General features: G+C 40.9%; 3 protein-coding genes across 11 annotated transcripts in view; 1 reads left to right on the plus strand and 2 right to left on the minus strand.

Moving 5' to 3' along the window:
- On the minus strand, positions 1-9290 carry LOC119432665 (ubiquinone biosynthesis protein COQ9, mitochondrial-like). 3 transcript variants are annotated; one of them, XR_007467979.1, is made up of 9 exons: positions 9034-9290; positions 6766-6966; positions 6533-6674; positions 6363-6453; positions 6193-6297; positions 5915-6070; positions 4536-4606; positions 3944-3997; positions 1-109 (listed from the first exon to the last, which is right to left on the minus strand). XR_007467979.1 is itself a non-coding variant. In XM_037699824.2 (8 exons), exons 1-8 carry the CDS (start codon positions 9116-9118, stop codon positions 77-79), a joined length of 834 nt encoding a protein of 277 aa, XP_037555752.1. In that variant the 5' UTR covers positions 9119-9290; the 3' UTR covers positions 1-76. The 3 variants fall into 3 exon arrangements, 2 of the variants coding, with proteins under 2 accessions (XP_037555752.1, XP_049527053.1); XM_037699824.2 differs by lacking the exon at positions 4536-4606 and having other exon boundaries at positions 6766-6933; XM_049671096.1 differs by lacking the exon at positions 4536-4606.
- LOC119432655 (glomulin-like) lies at positions 6973-9027 on the minus strand. Its single transcript, XM_037699815.2, has one exon. It carries the CDS (start codon positions 8882-8884, stop codon positions 7124-7126), a length of 1761 nt encoding a protein of 586 aa, XP_037555743.1. The 5' UTR covers positions 8885-9027; the 3' UTR covers positions 6973-7123.
- A 197-nt stretch (positions 9291-9487) lies between the features above and the next one.
- LOC119432631 (F-actin-uncapping protein LRRC16A-like) overlaps positions 9488-26699 on the plus strand; it is a 183150-nt gene continuing 165938 nt past the window's right edge. For all 7 annotated transcript variants that reach the window (XM_049670990.1, XM_049670996.1, XM_049671012.1 and 4 more), the window contains exons 1-7: positions 9488-9677; positions 14344-14441; positions 17600-17650; positions 17768-17827; positions 18047-18174; positions 20329-20497; positions 24890-24963. In XM_049670990.1, coding sequence (XP_049526947.1) covers positions 9641-9677; positions 14344-14441; positions 17600-17650; positions 17768-17827; positions 18047-18174; positions 20329-20497; positions 24890-24963 — 617 coding nt within the window. In that variant the 5' untranslated portion in view covers positions 9488-9640. The remainder of the gene's footprint in view (positions 9678-14343; positions 14442-17599; positions 17651-17767; positions 17828-18046; positions 18175-20328; positions 20498-24889; positions 24964-26699) is intronic.

Raw genomic sequence — 26699 nt, forward strand, 5'->3', positions numbered from 1 at the left:
TACATCAGAAGGTCTGATCAAATTTATTTGCACCAATTGCTTATTGAAATACACATAATCCAAACTGTTTTTTTTGTTAACGAGTGTTCATTCCCAGAACATTCTTTAGCTGTGGAAGAAAGGAAAAAAAAAATTTAGTACACAAACACTGAAAAAATGCAAGCCTTTAGCAGTGCAATTGAAAGTCACATCTGTAGCATTCCATAACATCTATAAAAATTCAATGGTGACCCCGTAACAAGGTCCATAATGAAACTAAAATTTGTTGAATGGTGTGGATAAAGACTGACATGACTTCATGGGAAAATATTTAAATTAATTTGTGGGGTTTCTAAAGAAAATTATATGAGCTGTGTTAGTAAATTACCCTTCCACAATAAGAAAAAAGCCACTCTTACCACGAGAAGACGCTTGGTAAGCCAGAAAAGATGCAAAAATGAAGGGCGGGTGGCGCCGCCGCTAGAAATTCCTGCACCAGCTCGCCATGACGTCATGGATTTTGATCGTCAGCTGCTTGGACTTAGGTAAGATTTTATCCATACAAATGGACTTCATCGTATTCTAAAAGAGTAAAAGACTGAACATGGAAAGTTTCAAGAACAATTAGTGATGTGACGTCACCCCACCACACTGGCCCTGGGGTTTTGGCGCGAAATGAAAATTTGATGATAATTTTTGCTTCTAATAATCAACCTGTTAGCGTGAAGTCAACGAAAGTAGACTTCTTCAAGAATACTTTATCAATATAAACTGAATTAGTGGTTAACTTTTGTGCCCCTTTAATGTGTGGGGGTGTAAAAGTCCGGTGTTATTTTTAAAGAGGAAATCTGGGGAGAAATCGGGGTTTTGTTGTCTAGTGGCCTACTTTTTCTTGGTAACTTTCATGAACATTTGACATGGACAGTGGTCTCCTTTTGGACACAAACATTCTATTTAAAAAAGCAAAATCACTCACAGGAACATGCAATGACAAAGAGAGCTGCCCGCAAATTATGTGACGTACTCATCTATACAAATCCTCTTTGGCAGGAGTTATTTATACTTTTAAAAGAAACCACATGAATAAAAAGAACAAAGAAGTGATTCGCAATCCCTTCTATACTTCCGTTCTCTGCACTTTATCAAAGGAAAATAAGTACAAATAGTAAAGCACATGAGCATGCTTCACAAGAAGTATGATGCTTTTCCTTATCTTACATGCCCTTGTTGATGTACATTATCATATGCATTTTGAGTATATACGTATTCATCCTAGATGTGTTGGGCCTTCCGTCCTTGTCTGTCATAGCTCTGTTTTACTGGTTCCTGCTATATGCTCTTGAGACAAAATTAATGGAATACCAATCGGCCAAATGAGCCACACCTTCTTGAGTTTGGTAAACATCCTCTCAACATCAGAGCTATCATTCCCAATGCAGAGCAACATCAGCACCTCATTCGCTTCCTAGCGCATTACCACCATTCATGTGCAAAAAATGTGATGCAATGCATTATTGTCGCATTTATGTAAACGCGGCTACTAAAAAAAAAAAAAAAAAGTTTTTGTTCACTCAAGGCTAGCAGGCACCAACTATGTATGCCGGTTTTCACTTGAGTGTTAAGCAAAAAGTAGGCATATAAAATATGGTACCGGGTGTTTCTGTAAAGACTGCCAAAAATTCCTAAAAATAGAGCACTGAAGATAAAAATGTTATTTTATACATACCGGATTATCGGGAACAGCAAACACCTGAAAGCAGTTTAAGTGTACTAATTTTCTCGCTAATTAGTTAAGTTCACTAAATATTACAATTAATTAGTGCAGTTACACAGCTAATGACAATGTAAAGTTTGTAGTTGCTCAAGAGGTGATCTCAAATCATGCTAAATATCCTTTCCCTGGGCCCTGCATCATTGAGAAAGTTTCTCACTTTTTCACAGTGAGGAACTTAAACTGAGCTGCTTGAGGAGTGAAGGAAAACATGTCTTCAAGAAATGTCAGCTGTTGATGTCCTCCGATGTCACCCGGTCTGCCGCACACGAGCCGAATCATCTTTCTTATTTCTACGCGCTGATTACGGCTCGTGATGTGCCCTTAACTTTCGTCAGCAGTGCCGAACATTGGCCATCATGTATCATTCAAAAAGGGCGCAATTATCACTTTATCAGAAGCGGCGAGCACGTGCAAATAAAAAACATTTAGCAAGTGAGTTCATACTTTATCTACCAAAAAAACTAAAATAACAAACAAATAAATAAAGTAATAATAATTTATGAAAACAATACCACATGCACTGCCAGACAAAACTCTAGGCAAGCGTGGCCAAGCAGCTTATGTGCTAACATTCGTTTTGGTGCATCGATGACCTAATGAAGGAAGCTTCTTCGCCCACTTCGAGCCGTAATCACCATGTTGAAATAACAAAGATGGTTCGTCTTGCATGGCACAGACCGGGAGACATCAGATGTCAACAGCTGACATTTCTCGTACATTTTGTTTTTTTTTTTGCTTCTCAAGCACTGTTTCAGTTTCTCAGAAAAAAAGTGAGACACTTTCTTGTGCTCCAGGTCCTAGGAGAAGGACTTTTTGCACGATCTGAAAACTGATATGAGATCACCTCCTCAATATCTACAAATGTTACATTGTAAGTAGCCATGTAACTGCTTAATTAATTTGACTATCATATTTCACTAATTAGGGAGAAAATAAGAACAGTTAACCTGTTTCCTCTTGTCTACCGTTCCTGATAAGCCAGTTTGTAAACAAGTATAACTTTTATTTTGAGTGCTCTCCTTTTAGGAATTTTCAGCAGTCTTCGCAGAAACACCCGATATATAAATAATATTAATAATAAGAGATATCTTGACCACTTGACAAGGTGGGCTTCGTTCATTGGTTTTGTAACACCTGCATTTATTATCCTTTACGAAAGAATAATAAAATGGTAGAAATCGGGTTTAACTCGATTTTCATAAAACTTGTTCGGGTGCAAAAATCAGGAATTATTGGGTTTTACTCGAAACCGAAGGACCCTAGTTATGAGAGATGCCATAGTGGAGAGCTACAAATTTATTTTGAGGACCTGGGGTTCCTTAAAAAGCATCTACACCTAACTACATGGGTGCTTTTGCATTTCATCCCCATTAAAATCCAGTCGCCATGGCTGGGAATTAAACCTGCAACCACGTGCTCAGCAGTAGATCGCCATAGCCAACGCCATAGCCAAAGCTGTGGCAAGTAAATATCATTTGTGCTTGCACTACCATACTAACTATAAGGGTAGCCAGAGTACACAGGGGCTGGTTAGAGTACAACATATGAACAGCATTAGCTCTTAAGAGCAGTTCCTGCAAAAAACTATCTTTGTTTGCCCCTTTGGTGAAGCTTGCACATGCACGTCACATGTGCATGTTCATGTCGTAGCAGCAGCTGTTAAGAGCTTGTCTATGCTTGTGTAGCAGGAGCCCATGGGTGATTTTCAAACCATCATCACAGGCAGACAAGATGTATCAATGTAAAATCTTATAGATACTACTGACAGTCTTAAAGGCAATGCTCTAAATCCTAAAGCTTTTAATTAAACAATAAAGTTGCAATGGACCTTGGTAGAGCATGTGACCACCTCAGCAACAGGCAGAGAGTATTTTCAACATTTGTAATGGTCTTCTTTTAATTTTGCAGATGACTGTTCTCTGTGAGGACTCCAGCATCAGCTGGATAATGCATTTGAAAATTCTTCCAGGCCTTTAGGTGTTCACGCTCAGCTGACATTGTTCTTCATGTATGACTACTGAGAGTTTGCATGGATCTGCTAAAGTTTTTCAAAAGGCCCTTAAACAGCTCTCGAGGAATTGAGGCTTTGTATGGTAACTATGGGGTCGACAGCTACCTAAAAAAAGCAAGAAAAGGGGGGACACTAAATTTTTCTGTCAGTATATAAATATACTACAGGATGAAACTTACCGTAGCAAATCCCAGTTCAGCTACATCCTTTGCAGTACCACTGACTTGATTCACCTAGTGTTGATAAAAATTCAACAGCTAACTAAGATTCTAAAACATCCCATTTAACCTGGCATGCAGGCGATATGAGAGCTATTACCAGTGACCTGAACAAAGACACAGCTGCATGAAAAATCTGTACAACTTGCAAGGAAAAAGAAAAACTGTGAGCAATGCCAATTTATGTTCTTCAAAACACACAATGCTCATTAAAATTAAATGTTCGGTCAACTGGGCTGTTTGTAAATGAGCAACATGTAAAAAGTCATCACAGCGTGTATGATTATGGAACTCTGTTGAGTTTCATAATCGTGAAGACAATAAAACAATGGAAGTGAAAATTACAGAACGCATGTAGAAATCGCTGTACAGGCTAATTAAAAATTTTAAATGCCTATTATATAGAAAATTAACTGCATGTAGCTTCAGGAAAGGAATTAAATTTTATACGTATCAAGATATCTGCACGCAGTCTAAAATTAATGCTTACGACATTGCAAGTTAAAATGAAGGAATAAAGAAAGAAGGGTTATAAACTGCTTTATGTGCTCACTTAGTCATCATTTCCTTTATGCAGCACTGATACCTCGTGCTGCAGAAATAAGCTTTCACTTGGGTAAGGGGCTGCAAAAAAAAAAAAAAAAAACTGAGCGTTGCTGGCTAAGTTGGGTCAAAAATGAGCATCTTAAGCACCTAATAGTCACCCACAACTTGCAAGTGTCTTTTTTCAATTGCACTCCAATAGTTGCAAGAAACCTGTGTACTGAGCCATAAGCAAATATGTGAAATGCAGTAGGTTGTCTACCTACACACACAATGATTACATATTTTAGGTAAATGGAACTAGTACTACAACTAATGCACCTGTAGCGTTGGCTCCACTTTAGGCTGAAGCGTCTTGAAAATAAAATTGATTCATTAGTGTGTGCCTTCCGTCATGTGTCTTGATGGGAACAATGGAACGGCGACTACAGAAAGTGCTTATGTTCACTACAATATGTTCACTACACTTTTTCCTTTTGAGTCACATTTAAGCAGCTTGCTCCAATAAATATTAAACTGATGAAGCATTTGAAATGCGTGCTTTCATATTTCTGCCTTTTTTGCTAAAACAAAACTTATCTGCAACACTTTTTCCTTTTGAGTTACAGCTTGCTCCAATAAATATTAAACTGATGAAGCATGCCAAAGTCACAAGTGAGAATATGAAGAGCAAATGTATAATGAGAATAAGCAGGTAAGCTGTGACAAAGTCCACGCTAATGTATTGGACCATGTGGCATGGGATGAGGTTCAAATTCTGCAGTGTTACTCTGAGTATGAGGGCTGTAGAGAATCCCTCAGCAATGTTTCATGGATGCATATATATATATATATATATATATATATATATATATATATATATACACGTTGTGCAAAATAAGCTGCATCAATTGAAGCAGAGCATAAATTAAACGCTTTTTACGTTCCAGTAATATTAACATTCAAAACATTTGAAATGCATGTTTTCATATTTCTGCCTATTTTGGTAAAACAAAAGTTAAAACTTTTTCCTTTTGAGTCACATTTAAGGAGCTTGCTCCAATAAATATTAAAATGATGAATCAAATGACATTTGAACATTCACACACCTCCAGTGAACTTTTACAAAGTAGCAATTGGCTATTGCACAGTCCGAGTAACATGCCTTCAAAAGTTAATAATTTAATTGCAGAAACTTACTGCACATTGCAGATGTTGCCTGTATACACGGTTAAAACTGGTGTTCCTTACCCAAGTGCATAGAGCCTTTTTCTTCTTCCGTCCTCTCCTAGGGCGTTTCAACCCCTAATCCCCATTTAGGCGATTATACACACACCGGCAGAAATCTCCACATTTCGTGCTTTCTCTCTCTCTCTACAGAAGAGAAAGGCTAGTCAAAATTAGACACACCTGCTCCAGGCAGCTGTTAACAGCGGTAAACTCCTTGATGCGTCTGTTGAGAAACTCTTGTGTCTGAGCATAGTCCATAGACTTATCTTGCAGAAACACAAGTTCGGAGCTCTGGTAGAGTGCAGCTAAAGCAGCTCTTTTCGAGTACCAGCTCATCTGCAAGCAAATGGAAAAGCAGTAAGATTTTTCACAGGTGCCGACTGATCTTCGTTCAGCTTAAGGTGGAAACTCAAATACTGCAAGATGTTGGCGTATCTGGGACGGGTCAGAATTCTTACATCAGTTGACATGTCACCTGCATAGTGCCAAATGACATTCAGCAGGTCTCCCAGGTTGGACAGTGCAACTGGGACATTTTGAGGCAAAGCCAAGATTCCAAGTGCCTGTTCAAAGGTGAAAAATATTGTTACTATTACTTCTTTGAACTAATCACAATAACTGTATGCACCTGGACCCATCTGGTTTTGTATGGCTCAAGGAGCAAAATTCTTCTCCATACAGCATCTTGGATGAAGGCAGACTTTTCCTTGGTTACAGTTCTGTGCATGCAGAAATCAATGTTCAGAGCAGCACTAAGAGAAAATACAAGAGAGAGCAGATTTACCCATGAAAACTGACCTCCGCTCATTCTTCTGTACATTGCTTTCAAGTTGGCGCTCCAGTTCATCATTTGAGGACAAGTAGAAATATGTTATCAGATCAACACTCCCACCTGGAAAAAGGCCGTGCGCAACGCTGGAGAGCCCCAAGGAACTGGCACCTTCGATTAGAAGAACATGTTATGTCAAAGGTTGCTTCCCATGTTATGTAAAGTGACAGGTAATGTAGGATTCTAAGGAGTCTTGTCTTACCAGCTGCTATGGACTTCCACGTCCAGCCATGCTGAGGAATAAAGTCAAGCGCAGACTTAAGAATGGTGCTTTTGATATCCTCAGTTGGCCCAGAAATCAGACCACTGACAGTAGCCTGTGTTTTCCCATCTACAGTATCTTTCTTTGTACCGTATTCAAAGTTGTCAGCTGCCAAGGGAAAGAATGCAAAACAATGCAGTGCTGAAAGATTTTCATTTTCATCTGCTTCTCACAAAAATTCTTGCAAAACCAATATTAAAGACTACATCAACAGCAAAACCAAGCAGGCACCACAAAATGTGTTTTCGTCATGGCTAAACAGTCATGTTAAAGGACAACAGTTGCACGTAAAAAGGATTTACTGCATTACTTCTTTAGCACAATGATTGACACTGTCTACTGCAAGAACTAACACACTTTCTACAAGGTCTAGCCTAGTCAGTGCAGTTTTAAGAACTTCAGCTTCTTGTTCTGGAGGTAAGCTTGGGAACAAACTGTCTTTAGATTGCACATCACAACCTCTTGCTTTTTCTTTGTTATGTTCCAATTCAACTTTGTAGTGGGCTCTCGTCTGATCCACAGATTTTTTCACTTGCTCTGTATACTTTCTTGCAATTTCACATGTGGACTGGTTTGCCTTTTGACATGTCTGACCTTGAAATGGCAACACAGAAGCAAAGTACCGTATTAGGTTAAGCACTGCTAAGACACAGTCGCTGTCATCAAGAATGTCCGTTTGGTCCTGTGAGAAGTTGGATACAATTTTAACAAATTCTAGAAAATTTGTTCCCCAGAAAGTGTCCTCTTGAATGCTTGTTTTAGAAACAGCATGCATGTCCTGGCGGTAAAGGTCTATCAGAAGACCGCGCAATCCAGCATGCTTTTCCACTTGCAGAATTCGACAGTAGAGGATGTACCTAGCCTCATGCTTGAAGCACTTGATGTAGTCAACCAAGGTGCTCAAAGCAGTTCTTCTAGCCACACTTGACGAGCTGTAGATCATTACTTTGCCCAAGCAGCGCAATAGTGCAATCAGGTTGCTGTTGTCCAAGTCCATGCAACAGAACTCTCCCAGGCTGAGACGGGATACCAGAGTTGCACACAGTGCAACTCCCTTAGAGACAGCATGCCCTGAACTGTGTGACAACAATACCATCATGTTTTGCAGGCTGTGCTCAAATATATAGCGACTTGCATAAACACATGGAACATGGTCTTGCTCAAGATTTTCTACAAATATCAACCAGGCTAACACAGCGCGACAAATGGGCGACATGGGCTCTGGGAAATCTCTCTCGGCGTCTTCTGTGTCACTTGACTTTCCTTTGTATTGTTGTGTCGTGTCTCCTGAGAAACAGAGTTTTATCAAATCGGTCGAACGTTTGCTGATATGGCTTAAAAGGCCTTCAGCTGAAAGCCGAGCGACATTCGGAGCCGACACATTCGCACAACTTCGAAGATCCAATGGAGCAATGTCACCGAGAAACAGCATCAGGTATCGCAAAATCAGGTCGTTTTCTGGAAGAGGGCAATCGGCCATTCCGTGTTCCTCCCGAAGGCGGTGATCAAGTGTAACGCCAGAGAAGAATTCTACAACGGCATTCAAGCAATAACCGAGATTTCGGCTCTCTTGCGATTCCATGCTGCAATCACCAGCTGCCTCCTCCCCAGAACTTTTGGCTACAGAAGCTGAGAGCGGTTTCAGGTGGCTGTGCAGCGACTCTAAAATCAAATCCAAGAATACCAGCCTGTTCCGCGATAGATTTGGCAGCAATTTCTGAAAGCACCGAAGCACGGCACGGAATCCGTCGCTGGATTTAATCAACTGCAAGTGTTCTAGTAAAGAGACGAGAACTTCCTTCGGCTTGCCACGAGACGTTATAACTTCAAGCAGGTCTTTGCAAAGAGAGACGTTCTCCTCCGATTTAGCGTATATTTCTTTTTCCATTGCAGACACAACAGGTAAAACAAGATCCCACCCATGAGCAAGGATGGTGTCAGAAGGGGCCTCGCAGATATACGAGTTTGCTTCGCTGTATTTCCTCGAATTCAACAATTCCACAGCTCGCGCGACGGAAACATCACAATCCATTTCCTCCACGGACTTGTGTTCCTCCATAGCGTCTTGTCCAAGTCGACGCTGTGGTCTTGAGAAAATGACGGGATGCGCTGGTATGAACGATCCTGAATAGAAACGTTCCCTAGTACATAGTGGCACCCAGAATACTCGCAGACGGCACTCAAATAACAGGTTCACCACCTACTAACCTCGCAAGCCCCTGAACCAAGCGGCGGCAGGTTTTACGACGGCAAAGTTTTTGAATGTCACCCTCTGTGTAAGACAAACAGCCATCTCACGCACGAAGGAGCACACAAACCGCCGAAAAAGACTTCACCGCAGCTACCAACTACATAGACTCCGCGCAAGTACGGCAGGGAGCAGGCGACCACAGACAACAATCAAAGAAACGCCTGCGACACAGCGAACGAGCACTGCGAGCACCACGAGCGCCGACGAGCGTGCGAGAAACAGTGACGCAGAAAAAGAGAACGCAAAACAAAACTGAAAAAACAATAAAACTCCGTTATAAAATCAAAACAACTCATTATATGCTATTTTATTTGATTCTGTTAAGAGCTATCAATTTGAATATATATGCACTGGTAGTATTTTACGTAAAAATATTTATCAAAATAGCAACAAGAAAAGCTGTCCCGCAGTCGGTGCTGATCCCAAAAGTGGGAATGGCTGAGTGATGTTGTGTCCGGGAATTTTTTAAGTAAATATTCAGCTTGTGGTTATGCTCTTGCGGTCAAGCCGAAGCACCGTGGTTTTATGGATACATCTGACGGCAGAGAAAACTGAAGAGGAATAATGTCCACGAAGAACGCTATCACGAAGGAACTGAGCGGTAGGTGTTCACTTGCAAACGCATCAGTGATTACCTGCCTGTCAGTTCCGAGTTGGATATGGCTTTTTCCTTTTCTTTTTCTTTTTTTTTTTTCCCTCTGTGTATATTTAACTGCATCACTTTATGCGTAGAGTCGAACTAACTGCAGTTTGTTGCAAACTTTGCACAGTTACTAGTGTTGCTCGCGAAGTCCACTTTTTTTTTTTTTTAATATTTAGTGGTTTATCATGTCGCCGTAGCGTAGTCCTCCGGTGGTGCCTGCAGATGCGTTGTTGCGTCTTGCCTACGGCTTCAAATACTTTAGAGAAGTTTGCCTGTGGCTTAGGGCGTTCGCACCAGCCCCGGTTAGATTTATTGTTTACCTGGCACATACGTTGTGCTTGTGTGTGTGTGTGTGTGTGTGTGTGTGTGTGTGTGTGTGTGTGTGTGTGTACACTACACATATATACACACACGGCCATATATGTGTGTGTGTGTGTGTGTGTGTGTGTGTGTGTGTGTGTGTGTGTGTGTGTGTGTGTGTGTGTGTGTGTGTGTCGTTTTCATCGGGCAACTCCCCGACTGTGTTGCATGCTAGCCGTCGCTACTTCGCTATTGCATTTGTGGACGTAACTGAAATCGAACCCTTCTCTGAAAATGAGGAGGAAAAGCTTCGTAGCATTATGAAGGTGTTCGATGTAGTCATGCTGAGTCGTAATCAGTTTAGTGACTAATCTGGAGGCATTGTTTGGTAATTGTTTCCTTTCACAGTTGGGGGGGGGGGGGTGCAAATCACGCCTCCTGATATCTCGACGTATTCGCGATCACAGCACGATATCCCGACACTTCTAAAATTTATTGCGTTTTTCAAGTGCATCAACACTTGATAGAATGATTTTGATTGATTGCGAATCTCGTGTACTTTATAAGAGATACTTCACTCCGACAAGTTCATTCCGAAGTCATGAAAGTTGAAAATACCTTGGTGTATGAATTAGAATTGAACATGAAATTTGTGCCTTGCCATATCAACTGTCAGTGTAGCTTCCCATTAAATGTGAAAGCAGCTAATTCCCTACTTTTTCATACTCTAGTGTATACACACGTGCACTTCCTTCATATTTAGCATACCTTAAAACTGTATTACATATTCTTTCCAAGTAGTGTGATAACCATGTTGCATCTATGCCAACTTTCTTCGATTTCGAGTTATTTTTTAGATGTAGTTGCATATAAAAAAAGGACAGTTAAGTTGAAATGACTTTCTATGGTGTCACACATTAGTGTTAATATTGTTTACAAATGCCACAAGAATGAGGCATTTGGAAAAAACTGAATTCTTATTCTTACTCAGCTGCCAGCATGTGGCACCCACTGTAAACCTTTGTGCAGCACCAGAGGCAGTTCCTTTTAGAACTGTGGCAGTCTTGTGCAGGATGCTTGTGCACCTGCTCCTTTTATTTCTTCCAGCAAGGGCCTCCCACTGCCTTCACGATCCGGTTGTACGAGGAGAATGCCAGCAAACGTGTAAAAGGAAAAATTTTGAGAGGCAGACATATACAAAGTGACCAGCCACCTTCCTGTCCCTTTGTTTATGTCTGCCTCTGAATATATTTCCTTTTTCAAGTTTGCTGGCATTCTCCTAGTATAACCACATACCAACTAACCCAACAAGCCACTCTCATGAATTCACGATCCGGCCTTGAATATGCTGCCTGCTTTCAAGCTTTCTTTGAAAACGTGTATACTGATAGCACGTGCCACATGTTGTAGTTTTTATTCAAAAAGACAACACATGTTTTTTTCATATGAGGTTTGGACATTAACCTGCTGCAGAATCTAGCCTTTCAGCTGAATGTCGAAAATAGCATTGGTATGTAAAAATTCCAAGTTATGTTACTAAACTTCACCTGTGTTACATCAACAGCAAACACAATTTTGGCTTGTTCACATGTTGGATGTAAAAATATTACAGTTCTAGAGTTTCCCAGTATATCTCTTATATATGTGTGAGACAGTGTTCCAGTGGCCTGTCTGTAGCTGAAGAAAGTGTTGCTTGTCCTTCTCTTTTTTAACCCTTTAAGGCCCAGTGATTCCAAATGGAATCATCAATCTTGTAGCTCAGTGGGCAACCCCGGGTAAAAAAAGAAGGTTGGTCTTAAGCCACAACTCATATTTAGCTCTTGCTCTACATATGCTGGCAAGCTGGTACTCAAGGAAGTGCAGTCACCTCTGAACGAAAAAATAAAAGAATTGCTTGCACTGTTCCCGCCATTCCCTGAGGTCCCCTCTTCTTTTCACCGTGCAGAGGTTCGACAATTATTTTATTTTTCTCTCGAACATTTGGATTTGGACTTTTAGGGGCTATGCTATCCCTTCGCACTAAATTTATTTGGCGAAAAGTATTTGCGGGTACCAGAGAACTTTGCGAATCTTGATGATTCCAAATGGAATCATTGGGACGTAGTGGCCCCGACTACGCACGCGATACATTTTCAATTGACGTTGCCTCACTGACTAAATCACGTGTTTGTTCGCGCTCAAACGGCGTTTTCATGCCGTACTTGGCCATGTTTTGGGCGCGTGTTACCCGACGGATCATTATCGCGTCAGGAGCCTGTATTATTGGTGGAGCCTTGCTCTGCTTTTTGTGATTTTATGCTGTTGATATGAGCATATGCCGTGTAGATAAACTTTTTTTGGGGAAATCCCTGCCTAATACGGAAACAATTTCTTTCGGAACAGATGGTGACAATCAGCGCATGCGAGTTTTATTGGAAAAAGAAAGAAGTCGCGAAGCTTGTGATGATCCCTCGAGGTGACATTGATGCATCCGATAAAAAAGAAGTCATTGCGCAAACTAGAAAAAATAGACAAGAATGTGCTCTAACTCCCGCATTCGGTGCAAGAAGTGTGGCACACACCTCTGCCTCAACAAAGAAAAGAATTGGTTCAAAGAATTTCATCTGAAATAGACTTTTCACGTATTGCTTGAAACGACGTATTTCAAGTCCACCAAGTCCTACTGATTCCATTTGGAATCATTTAATAAGTTTTGATTGAAAAGTGTGAGCAGAGATTTTTTAATTTTTTTTCAACTACCACGATGAATGAACAGAATTAATTTGGACCTGAAAGGGTTTAGGAGGGTGTATTAGGTCTGAAGCTACTTACATTCACCTGTACTATTTTACATTTATCATGGTTAAAGTTGCTTACACATGACATGTTGCATGCAAACTGAAGCGTATTCAGCTGAATACGCTTGTGTTAGTGATAGGGGGGGGGGGGGGGGGTGCTACTGTAAAGGTAGCTGGTTCTGTGTAAACACGTCTACCTAAGTTCAACCACTTGAAGTAGAATCTGCTTTCAGGAGTATTTAAGTTTTTACACTGTCTACTGGTACCCGTCGCAGTGGCTTAGCGGCTATAGTGTTGTGCTGCTAAGCACGAGGTCACAGGATCAAATCCCAGCCGTGGTGGCTGCATTTTGATGGGAGCGAAATGCAAAAACGCCCGTGTCCCATCCATTGGGGGCAGGTTAAAGATTCCCAGGTGGTCAAAATTATTCCGGAGTCCCCCACTACGGCGTGCCTCATAATGAAATCGTGGTTTTGGCACATAAAACCCCAGAATTCATTCACACTTTACTCGGAAATAATTTGTGCTTTTATGAACTCGATTGCTACAGATGCACAATCGCGGCAGTATGTGTAGACATTCCGAGTTGCTTTTTACTGTGTGTGCACATGGAAGACATGCTGACATTCATATCATGCTTGTCGCTACCCATTTATAAAAGCAGAGTTATGTTCATGTTGCCATTGTTATTGTAATTCTGTGTTGTAACAAGTAGTCTCAATGTAGCAAAAACTTTTGGACTTTCATTTATTTTGTGCCATACAAAGTGTCCTTCTACCAAGACTAAAGAAGCTCCTATGTATGGAGCTGTCGCTTATTACAGCCTTTATGAGGAATTTAGGACAGCATGTGCCATTTCATAATTTCTCTGTGATGAGCCTTCCTCTGAAGAATTGCATGCTTTGAGGTGATCTCACCTTGCAGATGGATATAAGCAGTTTTTAGTAAAAATGAAATTATGATAATGTTTACCATGTTGTGCAGGATGATGGTTGAAGTAAGTGCTGTAACTGTGGCATATGTGTCTGGAGATAAGACCACTTTTCTGCTTCCTGAAGCTCAGTAGTGCATCACAGCATTCATACGGTATGATCTTGAGTAGGCAGCAGTGGGAGTTCTTCACAAGATGGCTTTGGTGCGTAATGCAAATTCATTTCACATAGGAGCAGTGTGGCTTAGCAACAGGTGCCCTGTTGTCATTAGTTAATGGAAAAGTTGGACATAGGAAACGTCAATGTTTGGAGAAAACGCTTTCTTTTATTGTACTGTACACTGGTGTTTGAATGATGCCCTGCTGATCTTCAATACTGTTACGCCCCTCTCCCTCCCACCACTTTATTTCTTGGCAAGCTAAAAATTTCATAAAGCCATGTGCACACGAAACATGCATATCAGCTGAATCTGATGCCCCTGGCCAAAGTAACCATGAAATTTTGTTGCAACTAATATGCACATTGTGCCTCTTTTGGGAAGAATTGGGGTGCAAAATTATCCCCCCCCTCAATAAAAAAGAACCTTCAATTTGCTGTTGTCTCTTCCCAATACAGACAGCATTCGACATGTGCTGGACCGCAGTGCCAAGGTGTCCTTCAAGTGCATGGTGCGCTTGGAGATCAAACAGGACAAAACGGAGAACCGAGTGCTGGTAATATTTCTACCATTTAGAATTTTTTAGCGTGGCCCCACTTATGGAAGGGATTGCAGCTTAAAGAGACGCCAAAGAGAAATATTACATTAAGCTGTATATGTAATATACAATTCTGCAATAGCGAAATGGCCGCCGTTGCCATAAGAGGACCCTCGGTAAGCGAGAGAAGTTGCATCAATGAAACATGAGTGGCAACGTCGCCCAGAAGCTCCTGCATCAGCTTGCTGCGAAGTCATGAATTTTAATGTTGCCGATATGGCTCTCGTTAATTATTTATCGGTAAGGGCTACATTGTATTCTTAAATAAGCAGGCACACAACCTAGCAAGATTTTCAAAAACTTTTTTGCACCAAAAACAGCCAAAATACAAGATGGTTTTAAATTCCTGACGTCACACCGGCATTCCAGCACTGTGATTCTGCCATAAAATTCAAAAATAGAATGTTTTGACTTCGTTTTCTCTAGTAATAATGAACCGTTTTTTTCACAAAATAAATGAATTGAAGGAACACTTTACCATTCTAAAGACATTTAATGTTGCTCTTTAGTGTCCCTTTAAATATAACATCATCATCATCAGCCTATATTTATGTCCACTGCAGGACAAAGGCCTCTCCCTGCGATCTCCAATTACCCTCGACTTGTGCTAGCTGATTCCAACTTATACCTGCAAATTTCCTAACTTCATCATCCCACCTAGTTTTCTGCTGTCGTCAAATGCTCTTTCCTTCTCTTGGTATCCATTCTGTAACTTTGTAAAATATAACATATCTTATAAATATTTTAGGCTTGCATATCCACTTCAGCCACAAATTATGATGCACTGCCAACAAATGTGTCAAACTTACACAATTTTATTCCTAGGTGCTGCTGACTGCAATAAAAGAAAGTTAGGATGTTCCTTGTTGTATTTTCTAGTGCGTCCTCATACTCTCAGAATAATTAAATTTTAATTTAGGGGTCAGTCATGTCACGTTTCACGTTAAAAAGATTTGAATCACTAGCTCTAACCACATGCATAAGTTAAAGGGACACTAAAGAAAAATATAAGTCGAGCTAAGTTGAAAGATTAGGCTTCTGTGATAAAATTAATCATTCGTAGTGAGAACAGAGCTTTTGTAAGTGAAAAAATAATGAAAATGGGAAAGCGGAGGGGCGCCACCTGTTTGTAGACTATGGTACCGCTCGTGTAACGTCAGCGCTGACAGATTCACATAGAGCAGCATAGAGGGAGGTCACTTGGAAATTCAAATAGAGAAAAGCAGTTCAAATAGAGAAGCAGCAGTGAGACCTTCGGCTGCAATTTTCTATGCAAAAAAGTTATATAACGGCACAGAAGAAATGATGATGAACACGTCCTTTTGTGTCTTTTTAATTAATTATTGGCTGCCAGAATTTCGAGGAGGGGTAAAACTATTCCCTGACTATTGCTGACAGAACATAGCACGTTGTGCATCTTGTCAAACGTGTTATTGCCATTAGTAAAGCAGTCCTGTGTAGCAGTGCTCTGCATTCTGAAGTTAACTGGATTCATATAGAGTAGGCAGTGTTCCGCTGCTCAATATTCATTGCTTTTTTTTTTTTTTTTTTTTTCGCACTACTGGACAGAACTGGCAAAAACGAATTACATACACAAATATTGACAGTGAATGAAGGGGATCCAAGATTTTAGTTTTTTTGATGAAATTGTAGTAGTAGTTTTATTATTAAATGCATTGATTTTCAATGCATGTTGTGTGCAGCACAGCATAAAGTGTGAACAGTAAGTGTTTGAAGAGGATTTGGATGTGAAAATTGTGACTATTGTGGAACCAAGCATGAAAGTAGTTGAGTTTCATTAATTCAGCCTCAGTGGGACATGTAAAATTGATTCAGATATCTCAAGTTCAAATGAAAAGACATGTCTCAGAGTTGCTTTGAAGCAAACATTATTTGGAAACTCCTCATTATGGTGGTCTTTAGGTGGCTGCAAGCAGGTATCGTATAGATGATTTGCATGATGGATATGTGCTGGAATGCTTGCTCAGCATTGTCTGTGTGTGTGTATACTAAAATTGTGCAAGGAGAAGTGCTATTTGCACCTTAATTGTAATTGGTTGCAGTTCCTGCAACTCTTCATTCTCAAAGCCATTGCTATCTAGAAGCAATAACTGTGGTGTAATGCAGGCAAAATTTGTGCCGTCTTTATTGTTTGGGGCCAGCACACTTTGTATCGGTGTTCACAACCATTTTGTAGAAACTTTCTCTGGAGGTGGCCTAATTTCCATGGGCAACAAACAACTCAACCAGGCCTCACAGATCAAGACTTAGTGTGTTCTGAAGGACACTTCATGAAAGAGTTTGTGGTTGTCGGTTGCTTGACAGCATTTTCATACTCTTTAGTGTAGTCAGTACTCCTGGAGCAGTGGTGGCGCTTGTAATGTAACCAACAGCAATCTCTCTTAGCTTGAATTCTCCCATGTCTATTTGTCAAATTCAGTGCAACAAAGTTTTGACTATTAAGTGCGGGTGCTTTTTAGCACACTTGAACATGTTCAGAAAAGGTACCACATGCACTCATGTAAGGGTTGCACTTTTTTTTTTTTCGAGATCTTGACGAGGTGTGGCCCTTACATTGGGGCAGGCCGTTTCAGTCATATTCTTCTGGTCATGAACCCTTTGTGCTACAGGGAGTGAACACTGTTGTTTTCATCAAGAATTTATTTGTTCACGCTTGCACCCCACACACCAAGTGCCCCTCTAGTCCTCATCACTGTGACTTTCACTGTAGCCGCTGCTCAGGCTCGGTTCAGCAGAACACTTATGGATACATATGCCATCGATAAATCTTTCTTAAGCTTTTCACAACAGTGTCCAAAGACACCACACACCATGTCCTCAGAACCCAAGAGCAGACATTTTTTCATTTCAGTCAATCAAGTTGGGGGTACGGCTCTTACATGAATGGGGCCCTTACTCAAGTGTGTACTAGTTTTTAAAGAAGTTCTGTTTAATGAATATATATTTCACAAACTAAAAGTGAGATACAGTAACATAATTACAGTAACATAATTACAGTAACATAATTCATCAGCAATATACCATGTGTTTGTTATAAATTTGAGTTTTTTGTATATTAACTTGCTAAGTGATTATTTCACTTTGTTCGTTTTCAGGCATTTTCTTCGTGTAGGTTTTTTATCCTCACTGCCAAAGTGCCAACCAAGGTAAACTGCCTTTATTCATGTTTAATAACATTGGAGTGCTCATATAGGTGCACTAAATGGTAACCAGCCTTAACACAGTGTGCGCTTAACTTTTTTTTTTTCTCTCTCATTTTGCAGATTGAGCACTCTTTTCACTATTTAGAAATTCAAACTGTAGAGAGCAAAAAGACAAACCAGGTGAGGTATAGCAGGTTGTGGTTGTTTTTCAAGGTTGTGTGTGCATGTGTGCATACGTGCGTGCGTGCATGCGCATATAAAGCTCTAGGCTTTTTATAATGCTGTTCCTTGTTTTATGTTCCAATCGTATTTGTCAATTCATATAATGCACATGTTGGCTAAAACAGCATTGGAAGCTTATTGGTTGCCAATTGTGCCCTATGTTCTGCATTTTTGCAGCTCTGCCTAACCATAGACAACAAAGTGTACACATTCTATTCAGTTGATCCTGAGTCCAGTGATGTTGACCATATGATCATCCAGCTAGGAACTGCTGTAAAAAGCATTTTTCCACAAGTGCCTTTGGAGTAAGTTGCTTCCATTGTCTCAGTCTTTACTAGTACGGGCTTAGTCAAGTGCTTATAAACTTGTGCTGTTTTTTACTTTGAGATTATGTGAATGGAGTTATTGCATGGAGTTACTGTGAAGCTGGTTGCTTACATCTTACTTGCTTGGTAAACAGTGTTTAATAAAATGTATTTGTTTTTAAACTTTTCACAGTTGCTGCAGGTGCTGATGGTAATGTTTAAGCTTTAGAAGCAAACATTTACGAAACTTTCTATCAATAAACTTGATACTGCTGAGCACGCGGTCGCGGGATCAAATTTCGGCCGCGGCGCCGCATTTTGATGGTGGCGAAATGCAAAAACGCCAGTGTACTTGCGTTGTAGTGCACGTTAAAGAACCCCAGGTGGTCAAAATTAATCCGAAGCCCTCCACTACGGCGTGCCTCATAATCAGAACTGGTTTTGGCACGTAAAACCCCAGAAAGAAGAAGAAGAAGAATCAATAAACTTGAACCAGAACAGAATGAAGTAAATGTTTTACTTTATGTTGCATCTGTGGTTACAGGACATGTTATAGAAATGTGTTGTGGTCTTTGGTTATTCATGACGAAGCTAACTGCATTTCTTAAAATAAACTATTGTTATACTGATGTGTGCTTTGCAGGATTGTATGAATAATGAAATAAATTAAATTTGTGTTCTTGGAAATAAGTGGTGAAAGAAGGCTGGACACAATAAAAATGCTTACAAACCAGATCTATATTGGCTCAGGACAGTTTGTCACCCTCAAGTGGATAAAAATAAAAGTGTGCTGATCTTTGCAGCATGCAAGTGAGCGAAAAGGGAAAGGCCAGGGGAAAGGAATTCAATGTGACTGTGTACATAGTGTAGAAAGAGTGTTTACTTTGCAATGGTGCCAGTGTGGTGGCTTAGTGGCTGTGGCATATTGGTGCAGACCACCAGGTCATAGATTTGTTTCCTGGGCACAATTGCTGCATTCCAATCAAGGTGAAATGCATAAACGCTATGGTTCGTTCGCACATTAAAAGAACTCCAGGTGGTTGACATTAGTCTGAGGCCCTCCACCGCAGCGTTTCTTATAGCCTCTGTACTGCTGTGGGATGTTATACGCTGTGAATCAGTCAACATTGGTACAGTGATCAATGTTAAAATTGCAATGACTGGTAATATCACTTGGAAAAGTGAGTAACTAAATGTTACTTCACTACATCTCATGCAAAGTTAGTTTTGCAAACATTGAATGCTTCCTCAAAGGAACTGGAATCAGTGTTACCTAAGTCGAGGGGTGTAATCTACAGGCATTCAAAAACAAGCCATCACTAGCCAATCTCTGTTTCTTGGGCTTGACCAGTGATTGCACCATCTGTGTGGCAACAAAGATTTCTGCTGCAGGAAACTTACTTTGGCTGAAAAAAAAAAAAAAAAGAAAGGTTGCAAGAAATATTTTTGGCTGAGTTGGCAGTTCAAGCTGTGGATAACTGTGAGCAACTTGGGCCCCTGCATCATGTAGAATTCTTGCAGTATGGACTTGACTAGAACGCATGACCACTTACGGCTCATACATTTTCATGATGCTTGTACAATGGTCTTCTCAATGCTTTGGCTAACGAGCCGTAGCTAAACCAAAGTGCACTGACCATGCCGTGTTTATGCTGTCTTGCTTGTCACGCATATGGTGTTGAAAGCATGAGGGACAAGACTGAAACACAAGCGTGAATATGCTGAAAAGCTTGGAAAAATGTTTTTCTTCACATAAACAAAACTTTGAATAACTGCTGAATTTCTAGACCCCTTTTTAGGCAAAATTTTAGCCAAATTTTGTTACATATTCCTGTTCACTGGCACCTTTGATAAAAAATAATTGGCTATTCTTCTCTTAAATAAAAGTGGAGCTGTAAGCTCTTCAGGGTTCCTAATATTGATCTGTTTGCAGGACATCGACTGCACTGCAAAAGTTGGAAATTTCTGGAAACTTTTCATGCTCAATGAATGTGATCAAAGTGGGTGAAACTAAAAATCTGGCTTTACCATAGCTTCATGGCAGGTTAAGTTTCCTGCCCAAAATTGTACACATAAAAAAAATTATAGTATAATTTATGCATTTCTGCAGAAAATTGGTTGATGCAATTATGTTTTTATCATGATCCTCTAAAGGTTGATAATCAGACGAGTGGAAGCAGTACCAGCCGTGAGGCTTCAGCCAATGCTCGAATTCAACCAGTCGGCCGAAGCCTCAGACCCAGGTCCATGTGGAAACTTCTCAGCTCAGTACATCTGCATGTGTGACTTCCATGGGCTCCCTTTCAGAGAAGATGTGGCATGGGTAAGGCTGCACTGAAAATAAGTTTGCTTGTGTAACTTGTTCTTTCACAAGACACTGTTTTACATAATCTCCGGATCGATTTGCGGGGCCTCCGGCCCCGCTTTAATTCTTTCTCCTCAGGACCTAAATAAAGTTCGTACTCACTCACTTACATAATCTCCTGTTAAGATGTGCATAAAAAGACCTTTCAAATTCTTTTCTTTCGAAGGGTTAATACATAATCTTTGTGTGTGTTTTTCTCTTTAATGTATAGCTGTACATAAATATCGTTTAAAGACTCAATTGTTTGAGAGCACTACAAATAATTTCATATTTTAACGCAACTAAATCAAAATGCACCAAGTGCAGCATGGCTCTGGGCTTGAAGCAGGCCCACTGGTTAAATTGCAAAAAATCACAGGTGGCAACGTGGCATTGTTGACCATAGAAGGGGTAGGGAGGTCAGTCAGTCTGGTGCAGTGCTGCCAAAAACTAGGTGCAATGAACACACACATACACACAAAAATGAAGGTGGAGGGAAGGCCCGATGGTCGCTCCAACTTCCATGGAAGAAACAATTAAGAACAAGGTATTCTGTATTAAATGCAGGGAAGCCCACAGTGAAGGAATTAAAGAAGGACACAGTGCAAGACATTGCAATTATCAGTCAAAAAAAAATTTTTTTTTTTAGATATAGCACTTTCGAGTTTCTTTACTATTCGAAAATGTGATAAAAAACTTTTAGCCACATAAATGCAGTAGAAAAGCTGTAATTTGTGTTCATGCCCTGGTGATTCCTCGTGCGTGAGAAACTTGCTTTTGACCACTATTTTCAAAGTGCACTTGTGGCACCAGAATAGGCCTGTTACGATGCCGATATTATTGTTGTGAAGGTTGTTCCCTGCTCTCTGCCAAATCACTTATTTAACTAACTAAACTTAAGCTGCGATTGGTGTGATCGCAGCCGTTTCACACCATTTATGTCACACGGCTGTGCATCTTTAAACTGTCTTATATTGGTCAGTAACAATCTCTCATTACCTTTTTTGTGTGTTAGGAAAATGTTCATTGGTAACACAGCACCACGTTGGGAAGGGGGGTTGCTTCGCTAAAGCGAAGGGTAGATTGAATAAGGGCCGATGGACAGTACGTGAGTCACCTTTGTGTTTGACATTCTCAAGCTTACTGTAAATGATGCAGTGTCATTTCCCTTCAACACTGTGTCTTTTGGATTGGTAGGCAATTGCTTGAGCATTTTGACTGCATTTCACTTAGACTGTGTTGCTACAGGAGCTTAATGACGCATTTAAAAGTGTGACCGTGGGTGGCAGCTACGACATGACAGCAGCTGAGTGGCCACGGGTTTGTGAGAGTGGCTGCCCTTAGGTAATTTAGAGAGTACTTGGGAAGCTAGGAAGAGGCTTCGAGACGCACTCTAGAAGCCAACTGGACGGGGTGCACGAAGGAGTGCTTGTCATGGGTGAGAGCACGTGCCCTCGAGGGCTTAAAAGCAGTGTTGGAACGAAACGAAAAAAAAATAAAAAACAAATTGACTTGAACGAAATTGTAACCGAAACATTATTTATTATTTTGTTTAGGAGTGAAACCGAAAAGTATTTTATCAGTTTTCGCTTCAAGGGGAAAGGCGGCAATCAGAAACAGCTGACGTCAGGCAACATCAGCATTAGCACATATCTCAAGGGTCCGCATAAGTGCGTATCTCGGGCAGGGATAGTGCGAGCGATAGCTGATTCAGCGCTTCACTAATCTAAGCCTGCCGCTCGGTGCCCTAGGAGATCGGCATCGTAGCAAAACCCAGTACTTGTGCTCTGAAGAGCTTATTGTTTCGTTTTCTGGAGGTATAACGTTTTGTTACCGAAGTTTTATCGTTCATCTATGTTCGTTTAAATTAGTGTTATCAAAACAGCTGTCTCGCATTTCGGCGAGTGCATCCGATGACATGCTGCTTCTGAGATCATGCTCAGTGCCTTGGCTCAAGGCACTGAGGTTGATCTCAGAATTCGTAATTTGCTTATTGAGAAAAATAATAAGTTTTTATCCTTACTTTGCTTCTAAAATTTTTGCATACGAACCAAAACCGTTATGAACCGCTACGGGGCATCTTTTTTCATTTAGGAGCAGAACGGAACGGAACTTTTTCTAGTGGAACAAAACTAAAACAAGAAAAAAAAAAAAACATTTTGTCCGACACCCCGCTTGAAATTGGCCAGGTAAAAAAAAAAAAGTATGAACCAATTACCACAGCACAGTACACAATTCATGAAAGCCTGTGTATGCTCCAGGAAAGTTTTAGTGACCACACATATTTTGTCGTTTTTCGGTTTGCAGTTTTTCACACATGTTTCGTAATAAAAACTATTGTTTCTATGTTGCATGGAAAATATTTTTTTAGGGCATATTCTGTGGTAAAACCTAATGGAGAATGGAGCTGTGGAGTCACATTTTGCCTTGCTCCCTAAAGGAAAGATTTTTTTCTTATTCTGAAAAGTACTATTGAGGTACATAAAATTGTGGCTGCACAGTTGCAGTAGCTTGGGCCTTGCTAGTATTGTTCTTTGTTTTGGAGTAATTGTGAGACATGGTTACGTGAACCTTTTAAGTGTCATAACTCTTAAAATTTATTTTCAAATTATAAAATTTCAGACAGAGACCTATATAATTGCTCGAAATAAGCCTTCGAAGTTTCATTAAAATTGAGAAAGCTGATAAATAGGTGACTTTCTGGGGTTATTTTGGATTTAGCAGCATGCATCCAGATTTTCTCGACATAATTGCGGTGTGGCCTGAGACCACTGCACCAAGGCCGGCTGACATGAAGTGGGGATTTGTGAGTCTGCACAAGCACCACATCCAATTACTGTGATGTAACAAGAAGGCCTGCTTCATGGCTGAAGCCATGCTGCATTAGGTGGCATATTGAATTACTTACATTCGAAGGTGATGTAATGATTTCCGGTGTACTTGAGGAATAGACAATATGCAAACCTGCAAGTGCGCTTCTCCACACACCTTCTGTGATGCAACCTGCAACCAATATGGTGGACCTCGGGCTTGAATCGTAATTAAAGTATCAACATGTGGGTCAGTGACATCATTCTTGCCACTTTCCGTTCCCCCACCATCGAAAGTTGTAAAATATTTATCTCAGCTTTAACAACTCTATTAGCAGGAACGTGGCCATCTTGGCTAGGGAAGGCGTTAGCTCTGTGGGAAAGCCTGCTTATGGACCTTTGCATATCGCCTATTGAAGCCACAAACTGTGATTGCAGAGTTAGTAGCGACCTAATGAAAAAAACAGCGATATAAAAGGTTTGTGTGTCAATAGCCTACTTTTTGACGTATTTTTAACTTGTTGCAATAAAGATGTTCACCGAGACTGGTGACACAATGCACCTCATTTGGGCTAGGATGGGGCTGAGGTCCTACAGGGCTTCATCACATAGTTTTGCTACTTTACAGTGTTCACAGGCTTTACAGTGTGTGAAGAGACTTGTGTTAGCAAAATATAAACTTCTGTGCCTAGGTGTAGAGAAATGTCACTATTAGGCTAGTCAAGATCATCTGAGCAACTTTCATGATCTTTGCACGAGTCTAATCTAAATTTTCGGAAACCATTTTATAGCAGTAATACAGCAAGGTGGACATGTTGGTTTGCTTTTATATTTATAGGCTGAGTAACCAGAAAATATTTTGTTCAGTACATGTTTGTTTATACAGGGTGTCCAAACTATCATGCATCAAAATTTAAAAATATGCAATTGCCACATAGCTGGACAGAACCAAGCGAATGTTGTTTGCAGTTGCTTGGAGATACTGAGATTATTTTTTGCATTCTGCCTAATTACATAATGAGTCTTAATTGATTAATCAACTTCTCAAATATTATAATTAAATGAAAAGTCTCAATGAGAAAATTGTAGAGCAATATGAGAAGCTCCCGATACAGCTTTCTGTTGCTTGACACGTACTGCATAAGAGTGTTTTTTCGAGCGTGAAAGAAGCCCGCGATTACACGTGAAGTGGCTCGAGCGGCCAATCGCGCGGCAATTTTGCGTGTATTCGCGGGCTTCTTTCATGCTCGCAAAAGCACTTTTATGCCGCACGTTTCGAGCAACGGAAAGCTGTATTGGGAGTTTTTCATGTTGCTCTACAATTTTCTCATTGACACTTTTAATCTAATTATAATATTTGAGAAGTTGATTAATCAATTAAGACTCATTATGTAATTAGTTGGAATGCAAAAAATCTATCTCCAAGTGACGGCAAACAACATTACCTTGGTTCTGTCCAGCTACGTGGCATTTGCATATTTTTAAGTCGTGATGCACGATAGTTGGGACACCCTGTACATAAGCTTTGGAAACTGAAAACTTATGGCGTGTTTTCTTTCAGGATGTTGACACTATATACTTGTCTCATGACACAAAAGAGCTGTCATTGTTAGACTTTGATCATTTAGAGGGCCGGTGAGTATGCATTTTTTTTTTGCCATATTTGTTATGGATGTTACTTTGAAATAATTAGCCAAACCTCATTTATAATGAAATGGGTTATAAATAATTTAATGGAGACAGTAGACTTTTGTTTATTCGACTCCGGTTAATACTATTACAGGGAAGAATATTTACAGGGATATATATACAAGAAGAATGTGTAGCTCTATAACAAAAGGGCAGAGTTGTACCACTGATCGATGCCAGCGTTGCATCATCTTCCTCTTCTCCACACAACATCTTTCCATAGCGGCACATACTACTACGTAACATTAACTCTCAGCAGCGGAAGCACCGTCTCGGTGCACTTTAATATGTTGAATCACTGTTCGGATTATAGGGCTTGAGTCGGGAAACGTGTATGATGTCAGTCACTGGTGGATCAGAGGAAGACTTCGGAGTCAATGGTGAGATCTTGTATGTTAGTTCGGCTACTTGGCGCAGGACCTGGTAAGGCCCGATGTAGCGCGGCAGCAGTTTCTGGCACAGGCTGACGCGACGCGAAGGCAGCCAGAGCAGGACAAGGAACCCAGGACTGAAGCTAACACCCTGATGGCAACGGTCATAAAGGAGCTTTTGGGTTGTCTAATACGCCTCAAGTCGATCACGGGCGATGTGATGCACCATAACCGTGCAAACAGTGGCATCGTGAGCGTAGAAAGTAGGGGCATTGGCATCGGGAGGGATCAGAGATTCGAGAGGCAGGAGCGGGTCGTGGCCAGAGCAGATAAAAGGGAAAGTAGCGAGTAACATCGTGGCATGACGAATTGTAGGCAAACGTCACAAACGGCAAAGTGCAGTCCCAATCCCTGTGGTCATCGGAGACGTACATACAGAGCATTTCTGGGAGTGTGCGGTTTAGGCGCTCAGTATGTATGTTTGTCTGGGTTTGGTAAGCCAGGGTGAATTTGTGAGACGTAGAGTAAGAATGGAGGTCTCCGACAACTTTTGAAAGAAAGCAATGGCCGCGATCAGTGAGTAGCTGACGAGCACCATGGTGCAGGATTACTTTGTCAAGATGGAAATTGGCGACATCAGTTGCACAGCTAATTGGAAGGGCACGTGTAATGGCATAACGCATGACATAGACCGTTGCGACGGCCATTCACTTCTTACCCAAGGACGACATTGGAAAAAAGGCCAAGGAGGTTCAAGCCATCGCGGAAAAAAAGGTTCACTTGGGGTGTCTATCGGCTGAAAGTACCCAGTGGGAAGCAAGGGAGGCTCATTGCAGCATTGACAGAGCTCGCAAGCTGCGACGTAGCCTTAAACAGAGTGGTATAGCCCAGGTCTGAAGGAGCTTCTGTGAACGTGATCGTAAGTGCGGGAGACACCCAAATGGCCAGCGTTGGGGGCATTGTGCAACTGCATGAGAACAGTAGAGCATAAATGCTGGGGAACAACAAGAAGCAGTTCAGCCCTACCAGGTTGCATGTTGCGCCGGTAAAGGTGTCATCTCATAGTAGGAACGGGCGGAGGGAATGGTCGGGCTTTTGCGAGGTGAGATCGTAAATATGGGTTGCGGTGCTTTTTGACGGTGACGTTTAGGAAGTCGGTGATCGATATAATGCAGGAATCAGCTTCAAGTTCTTTGGCATCGGGTGGATCGACAGGATAGCGGGAGAGGCAGTCGGCATCCTGATGCAGCCACCCAGATTTATAGGATACAGAGAAGGTGTACTCTTGCAAGCGTGAAGCCCAGCGTTCAA

This window comes from Dermacentor silvarum, chromosome 1, assembly GCF_013339745.2.
Source record: "Dermacentor silvarum isolate Dsil-2018 chromosome 1, BIME_Dsil_1.4, whole genome shotgun sequence".
Taxonomy (NCBI): domain Eukaryota; kingdom Metazoa; phylum Arthropoda; class Arachnida; order Ixodida; family Ixodidae; genus Dermacentor; species Dermacentor silvarum.